Source organism: Crocodylus siamensis, chromosome 1, assembly GCF_052110815.1.
Source record: "Crocodylus siamensis isolate JL-2025a chromosome 1, ASM5211081v1, whole genome shotgun sequence".
Lineage (NCBI taxonomy): Eukaryota > Metazoa > Chordata > Crocodylia > Crocodylidae > Crocodylus > Crocodylus siamensis.
Window position 1 is genome coordinate 152676538 of NC_143395.1, and position 8778 is coordinate 152685315.

The window sequence follows — 8778 nt, forward strand, 5'->3', positions numbered from 1 at the left end:
TTTGGGGTGTATTTAGACAAGAAAAAAAATTTTTCATGTTAGCATTCAGTGATTTTCCAGGAGAACCTGTATGGTAGGTGGAGTGTGCAAATTGCTTCCACTCAAGGAGTAATAACCTAGCACAGCAGGATCGCAGTGCATAATGTACCTGGGCTTTTAAATTAGAATGCCAGTGCACACACACATCAAGTAGGTCATGAGGAAAGTAAAGGTCTTGCTAGAGAAATCTTAGGTAAGGAGAGTTTTACATTTATGCTTCAGAAAACACATAGCTCCTTTGCTGAATAAAGGCAGACAGCAGGGTAGAGACGCACCTTATAGACTAACTGAATCGGAGATGTGTAAGCTTTATCAAATAAAGGCCTGATTCAGCTCATTTCAAAGTGAATTGAAAAATTCCAGTTTACTTAAATGGATGTTGAATCAGACCAGAAAATGTGGATTGTCTTCAAATCAGTTTGATACCTGTATTCTAGGCCTAAATTTGGTCTAGCATATATCCTCATAGTGTCACACCAGAAACAAAATGGAGGCAGCAAAAAGAACCAGGAATTTCAATTACCTTTGTCCTTTTCGCCTACAGCTACTATTTGTCTCATTCCCAAAGCATCTCTTTTATACAATGTCAGTATTTATGCTGACAATGGGTCAGTATTTAAAACAGGGTAATAGAAATCAAAGTGATAGTTATGAAAGGGCAAGAGGACTAGAATGAGGAACAAATGTCTGAAATGTATTCCTTTCACTAATTGCATTTTATATCAGTACATCCTACAGAAAATGGTCTAATTACTTCATCCTAATATAGACTAGCAAGCTTTATACACGGTATTACAAGATTAAACCTTTTTATATCCAGATTATTTTCATTAAGACATACTGTGTGTGGATCTGTAACTAAATGGTTACATTGATTAAAATGATCAAAGCACAATGGAAAATGCAGGAAAAGATGACTGTGACAACTATCATGGCAAAGAGATTTAGTGGAAGGGAAAAAAAAGTATTTCCTCAAATTATGAGCAATGATAAAAGATTTTCCATGGATAAGTAGTGAGAAAAAACTGAGTCATGCTAAGAAATATTGAGAGATGTCAGAGCTCGCTTTCTCTCACTTTCACATCCTGCCACTAATTCAGAAACAACAGTGGAAAATGAACAGAGGGTAAAACCCCAAACAGCTGTGTGGCTTCTTCTGGCCACAACTAAATCAACTTCATATGCTTATGACAAATACTAGCTTACTGCAATGTGAAATCATGACAAGTACTCAGGATTTCTGTCCTTTTGGATATTTTAGTCAGCTGCTGTTGTTACTATTGTTCATTATAAATATTTATACTATGCTAGTACTCAAAAGGTCCTATTAGGTATGAGATCAGTTGTACTGAGCACTGAACAATCCCAGAAAAGGAGTAGTCCTACCCTGCCCTGCAGGGCCTGAAGTTCAGAGCCTGTACATGAGTTAAATATGTTTTAGCTTTATTACCATCACACTCCGTTAGAACTACACATAAAGTTTTGCTACTGGCTGCAAACAAGTCGGGAAATAGATGTGCAAAATGGCTTGGGGTGCATACATTCTTGTTTTAACCAGTTCTAGCTGGTTAAAATTTCGACATGGTACATGTGAGCTCTTTGTAGAATAAATGATGACTTTCATTTGTAAAGAATTTATTTAAGAGCCCCACCTTTTCCCTTCTTGGCAGTATTTGTTTTTCATAATTAGCTGTCTGTATGAGGGCCCAGAAGAGGCCTTCTATTTAAAGGAGCCACACATAAGCTCTGTAAGTGGACTTAAAAATATAATGGAAATTTGAGATAAAGATTCTTGCTAGTTTATAGTAAATCAAAACAATCTACTCAATGCGTTTGTCATGCTACTGCACCTTTCTGTCATTTTAACAGGAAACTATGTAATGATCCTGACTGTATATGAAGGTATGGGCTTCATATAAACATACATTCATGTGCATTTCAGCAAGGAGTCCCCATGTATTTGCATATTATTCTGTTACATGTCTATAGAACTGATGAAATACTGATTAAATACTCTAGAAATTCACCTCAGTGTATCAGTTGGCATGACCTTGTGAGCAGCCAAACAACCTGAAGGTATTGATGTCGGAGCCACCCAAGCAGAGGACACGGGGGGTGAGGACAGAGGGAGTAGAGGGGGAAATGTTGGGAATGTCAAAAAAAATAAGAGAGAGGGCAGGATGGAGTAGAGTGAAAAAAGTAAAATGAGAAAGGCATAAAGGCCAATGTGAAAAGACAAATGAAAGAACAGCAAGAAAGGGAGAAAAGAATAGAATAGATAGTTCAGTTGTTCTGCTTATCAGATCTCTGTAGCAACTAATCACAAATCTATAAACAGGTTTTAGATATACCTGTTAGTTAAGTTAAAATATGGATGTTGTTAGGAAAAATGCAGTCCAACCCTTTCCTTCCCAAGTGGTACAATTCAGACGTTATGCTTTTCCCAAAGCCTTTTGGTATGGTTGACTGCCATCTACAGTTCTGTTTGAACACTGCCTCCAAGAATGGAAAGACAATTGTGTAGTTTTAACTTGTTGGTTCTCAGATAGACAGATTATTTTTACTGAAATTCAGTGAGAAGTTATACTCTTTTATTTTAAAATACATGCAATCTTTGTCATTTATTATCATGTATCTGTATAGATGCCCTAATGTGGATAAGGGATCCTTCATAACAGTAAGCTATTGAGAGAGAGTTTCCATTTAAGTCCCTATCCCAGAATCTTCACAATCCAGGATTATAACAAGATGCAATTATAGATTATAGGTGCTTATACTGGCAGCCACCTCCTAAGTGCTATCCAGTGCATTATTAAGCAAAACCACAGTAGGCTGCTGGTCTCTAATTTCATTTTACTTCCCTCAAGGCATTTGGGACCAAAGATTTTTTTTATGTTTGTTCTAAATTAATTACAGTGCAACTTTTCCCTTCTCCTTTTCATAAGGTTATTTAAGAAGTGTTTGTTTTATCATTCTTTTCTGTTTTTAAAGAATTACCCTACAATTCTCACTTTGCTGTGCTTAAGTAAAAGCTGTTATAATTATAGGGCCTGGGTCAAAAAGATTTTTAATATAAGTTGATGGTGTGTTATTATGCAATTAATAAGAATAAGCATTGTCTTTAAAATGTGGATCAGAGATTTTAATAGTAGTGAAAAAGTGAGAGTTCAAACCATTTCAGTTTCATTTTTAAATATATCCGGCTGTGCTTATAAAATTCTAAGTCTGTTAAAGCTGACCCATTTTCTATAAAGTGGAGACACTTCCCAAGACACCTCTGAGGAAATTGAAGAGTTTTACTAGACGATTGTACAGAAGGATTCAGAACTGCTCTGTAACTTATTTGTTTCTAATGTTTCTCCATCCAGGTTTTCTAAACAGCTTTGAGGAATTACAAGCAGAGGAATGTGGCATTTTGAATGGATGTGAAAATGGCCGATGCGTGAGAGTTCAGGAAGGTTATACTTGTGACTGTTTTGATGGCTACCACTTGGACATGGCCAAAATGACTTGTGTTGGTGAGCATAACAGTTCCATATGCAGCTTGTTTTCATTTTGTAACCAATTTACTCACACATTTTTGTGGGAGATACGGGGCAGAGTATATCAGCAACAATTTACTTGACTCAGTAGTAATCGTAAGAAGAACCATGCTAGGGTACCTGTATCACTTTCAGTACAAAGCCAACTATTGTGGTAAGGTACCAAGATGCACGTTTATTCAATCTTATTTAAAATATTTTTTTAAATACTAAAACTACTAGTATGTATTAGCTAGTTTGCTGTAAAAGCCTAGCAGATATAAGACAACAGTGGTTTTACTGAACTTGTAGCAGAGTATTACCCAGCTTACCCCCTCAGTTCACCTCTGCTAGCTACAGCGTGGTAAAAAATACCTGTCTTATATCGGCTACGATTTTACAGTAAGCTACCCCTTTCTGCAAGTGAAGGCATATCTCTAGTGTGCCCCAGTCCAATGCTACGGAGTGTTGCTCTAGGGGTGAGAGATGTTCTGGTCTCCTCAGGTGCTTAGTCCTAAGGCTCTGTGCTCAGGGTACCAATTAGTTTCATAGTTTCTAGGGTCGGAAGGGACCTGAGCAGATCATCTAGTCCGACCCCCTGCCGTGGCAGGAAAGAGTACTGGGGTCAAACGACCCCAGCTAGATGTTCATCTAACCTCCTCTTAAACACCCCCAGGGTAGGAGCCTGCACCACTTCTCTTGGAAGTTGGTTCCAGATCCTAGCCGCCCTGACCGTGAAGTAGCGCCTCCAGATATCTAACCTAAACCTACCCTCTGCCAGCTTGTGACCATTATTCCTGGTCGCTCCTGGCAGTGCTTGGAGGAACAATGACTCCCCCAATGCCTGCTGATCCCCCCTGACTACTTTATAACAGGCCACCAGATCCCCCCTCAGCCTTCTCTTTTGGAGGCTGAACAAGTTCAGGTCCCGTAGCCTCTCCTCATAGGGCCTGCCCTGCTGTCCCCTTATCATGCAAGTGGCCCTTCTCTGGACCCTCTCCATGCTGTCGACATCCCTCTTGAAGTGTGGTGCCCAGAACTGGATGCAGTACTCCAGCTGTGGCCTGACCAGTGCCGCATAGAGGGGGAGGATCACCTCCTTGGACCTGCTCAAGATGCATCTGTGGATGCATGCCAAGGTGCGGTTGGCCTTCCAGACTGCATCCCCACACTGCCGACCCATGTTCATCTTGGAGTCAATTATGACTCCAAGATCCTTTTCCACCTCCGTGCTGACAAGAGGGGAGTTCCCTAACCTGTAGGTATGGTGCCGGTTGTTCCTCCCCAGGCGCAGCACCTTGCACTTGTCTGTGTTGAAACCCATCCTATTCTCATCTGCCCACCCTTGTAACCTGTCTAGGTCTGATTGTAGCCTGATGCTTCGTTCTAGTGTGCCCACGTCCCCCCACATCTTAGTGTCATCAGCAAATTTGAACAGGGTGCTTTTTACCCCCTCGTCCAAGTCACTGATGAAGATGTTGAACAGTGCGGGCCCGAGGACCGAGCCCTGCGGAACCCCACTGCCCACGTCCTTCCAGGTTGAGAAGGACCCATCCACTACCACCCTCTGCATGCGGCCCTCCAGCCAGTTGGCGACCCATTTGACTGTGTGGGTGTCTACACCACAGCCCCCCAGTTTCTTAATGAGAATGGGGTGAGAGACAGTGTCAAAAGCCTTCCGGAAGTCCAGGAAGACTATATCCACTGCTACCCCTGCATCTAATGATCTGGTGATCTGATCGTAAAAGGCCACCAGGTTGGTCTGACAGGACCTGCCACTGATGAACCCGTGTCGGTTGCCCCTAAGCATGCAGTCCCCTGCTGGCCCCTCCTGGATGTGTGCCAGAATAATTTTCTCGAACAGCTTGGCTAGGATCGAGGTAAGACTAACTGGCCTATAGTTTCCCGGGTCCTCCTTCCTCCCTTTTTTGAACATGGGAACCACATTGGCCCTCTTCCGGTCCTCTGGCACCACTCCTGAGCACCACGAGTGCTCGTAAAGCCATGTCAGGGGACTTGCAATGACCTTGGCCAATTCCTTTAGGACTCTAGGGTGGAGATCATCCGGACCGGCTGACTTGAATACGTCCAGCCCCTCCAGAAGCTCCCTAACTAAGTCCTCACTGACCCTTGGCCCAAGTGTGCCTCCCCCGGGGCCCGAGCGGGGCCCAGCAGGGAGGTGGCTGTTCTGGTCCCTACTTAGGAAGACGGAGGCAAAGAAATCGTTAAACATGTTAGCTTTGCCGTCTGGTGTGACGACCAAATTTCCCCCGGGACCTCAGTGCTTCTCCAACTATCCTCCTTAGCTCGCTGAAGTTTGCCCTCCTAAAATCTAGGGCTGCTGCCTTACTGCATGCCTTTGCCACCTTGCGCTGGATGGTGAATTCACACCATCATTCCTAAGTACAAGAGAATTTCTGAATTTCTGAATTTTTTAATATAGACGTCTAAGAATACTAGTGAAATAAAAATGAGATTAACTCACATTAATAAGTCATTGAACAGTCATCAGCTGGATATATGTATAAGTGAGTGTTGTTAACGATAGTGTGTAATTCGTAACAGCCTTATGCTGAATTCAGACAGGCAGCGATCTGTAAGTGAAAGGCTCTTTCACCCAGTAGTGATTCCCTATGATGTCCATCCACTATTTTCTCCTCCATTTAAATTGTATGAATTACAAATCTTTGGGCCCAGCCTGACCTCACTCTGTCAAGTCTGAAGTTAATATTCAGTTTCCCACTTTTTCATTCAACACATTCTATCATTGCTAATGATACAGTGGAATTCCATCTCGTGCTTCTGACAGGAAATAGTCTCTGCGGAAAGGAAAGGCTATGTTAGCGTGTTTAGTTCATTCATTGTTTTATCTACGTGTTCTGGTGTTTCCTTCTGCAGATGTAAATGAGTGCAACGAACTGAACAACAGAATGTCTCTCTGCAAAAATGCCAAGTGTATTAATACAGAAGGTTCGTACAAGTGTTTGTGTCTGCCAGGCTATGTACCTTCGGACAAGCCAAACTACTGTACACCACTGAACTCAGAAATAGACAGTGAACTGGAGTAAAAGAGAAGCTTCATAACCTAAGCCCATATACCCTGCACTGTATAAAGAAAAAAAGGAAAGTATTTAACTTGAGATGAGGATGCATCTAATCTGAAGCATTGACTACATGGAAAACAGCATTAAAAGGTGTCGTCTTGAAAGTGAAATGTGATGAGTTGATATACATCAGCTTCATGGCAGTGACAGAGCAAATGGACACATTTCTCTATATGGAAGAAACAATCAAGTATATAGTGTGTTCATAAGAAAAATTAATTCAAAATAGGTAAAACAGTGCTGTTATTTTAAACAGAAGGGTTTTTTGTTTTGTTTTTTTTACTATTGCTTGATTAATTTGGCATTTAAATAGTGGTGAAAATATTTTATATTACTTTTTCATTTCTGATTGTGCAGTTCTTTGCCTACTGTTTCTCTTCAGATCTATTTTCTGATCAGTGCAAATCCTTCGATACAGATATTGTTAGGCCATTTTATAAAAATGATTGCACAGGGTAATGCTCCTCTTTGTCTGGAACATTGATCAGTGACTTTTTAAATTGCCAGCTGTCTGCCCTGTGGAGCAGGTGCTGTTTGTTTTCAATGTTTATACGCCTTGGAGAACAGTCCTTTATATGCATTTTGTATTCTTTATGGTCTTTTACTGCACTTACAATCTTTTAGAAACTTTCTTGCCAAGTTTCAAAGCTGCTAGTGGACAACCAATGGATTCTTTTTGTACATTGAAACAAAAGATTTGAGCTCACGTCCTATTGTAATATGTAAATTGAACACAAAAGAGATCTTGTATGATTACCCTAACATATTAAAGCTGTATATTAAAACTCAATAAAAATCACCTTTTTTTTTAGAAAAGCGGCTGTTCACTAATCGTAGGCTTTTTATTTCTTTCCTGGCTTTACTGATCTGTATTGGTATTTGTGTTATGAGAGTCAACAAGATGAGGCTGAGACCACAGGTCAAGGCCAAAGTAGATCTTACTAATTGATACTCCCTATTCACAATTGGGATTCAATTACACTAGTGCAATTTTAAGGATCCGTCTTGCTGCTTGTTTCTTTTCTCATTGTTTTATGAATGCCATGGCTTTTGTGAATGGGTACCTGAAGCTGGGTTTATGGGCAAGATTTTGAAACACACCTAAGGGAATAAGGTTGACTTGAAAGTTAACTTCCACTGGGGCATGTGTTCTCAACTCCCTTACGCACTTCTGAAAATATCCCTGCTCAAGCCTTAGGCACTTACATAAGTGGCCTCATTTTCTCAAGTACTGAGTGGAATCAGGCAATTTTTTTGGATAAATAATACATTATTAAATGCCAAATCATTTTGTGCCTTTAGTTTTTAAATGACTGTTTAGTTTTAGAAATCCTGAAATGTTTTAGCTTTGCCATGTTTCAACTTTTCTACTTTTCTTTGGAAATGGCATTTTTCATTTAACATTTTTTCTAAATCAAAAGAAAAGAATTGTCAGAAAACTAAGCAAAACATTTAATTTGGGGACTTCACCAAAAATGTCTATTTCTGTTTAATCCATACTGAATCATTTTATGACTTTTTTTTTGTTTGGCGTCAGCCATTCAACTAAAAAATATGTTCAGTATCCATCTCTAGTACTAAGAACTAGCTAGTTCCATTAAAGTCAGTGCAATTTTCCATATAAATAAAAGCTTTAAGCCTCGAGTAACTGTTGTACAAGCTGTTAGAAGGGAGGTCCATGCTGGTGAGGTATTATCCAGTAGGAATGATGAAGATACAGCAAAAGAAGCAGGAATGGTGAGACAAGGTATGGTGGAGACTATAGTGAGCAGGAAGTAGGCAAGGGAAGAAGACCCAGAGGCAGGAAATAAAGCAAAGGAGACAATCATGGGAGGGACTTCAAGAAGTAGAGGGGGGTGGAAAAGACCATACTTTTGTTCATATTTGTATTATGTGCCTATCTGACACAAGCCACAGGTTCCACTTCTCTCATGCTTTCTCAGCTAGAGGCAAAAGTTTTTCCTCTTGTCCTAGCTGTAAATGTACAGAAGTGGCAGGTAGGACAGAAAAGCCATGTCCTGTCACAGTTCTTTGTGCAAGCATCATATTCCTCGGGCACATGGTGGTGGTTCCGGTGCTTTAGGGGGAAAGAAAGAAGAGTGCAGTGGAGGTGA

The 8778-nt window shown here is 40.6% G+C and overlaps 1 protein-coding gene across 12 annotated transcripts in view; it reads left to right on the plus strand.

Annotated features, from left to right (window-relative positions):
* LTBP1 (latent transforming growth factor beta binding protein 1) overlaps positions 1-7480 on the plus strand; it is a 357999-nt gene extending 350519 nt beyond the window's left edge. For all 12 annotated transcript variants that reach the window (XM_090045635.1, XM_090045667.1, XM_090045616.1 and 9 more), the window contains 2 exons: positions 3408-3557; positions 6459-7480. In XM_090045635.1, the coding sequence (XP_089901761.1) occupies positions 3408-3557; positions 6459-6628 (320 nt within the window). In that variant the 3' untranslated portion in view covers positions 6629-7480. The remainder of the gene's footprint in view (positions 1-3407; positions 3558-6458) is intronic.
* Positions 7481-8778: the final 1298 nt, after the last annotated feature.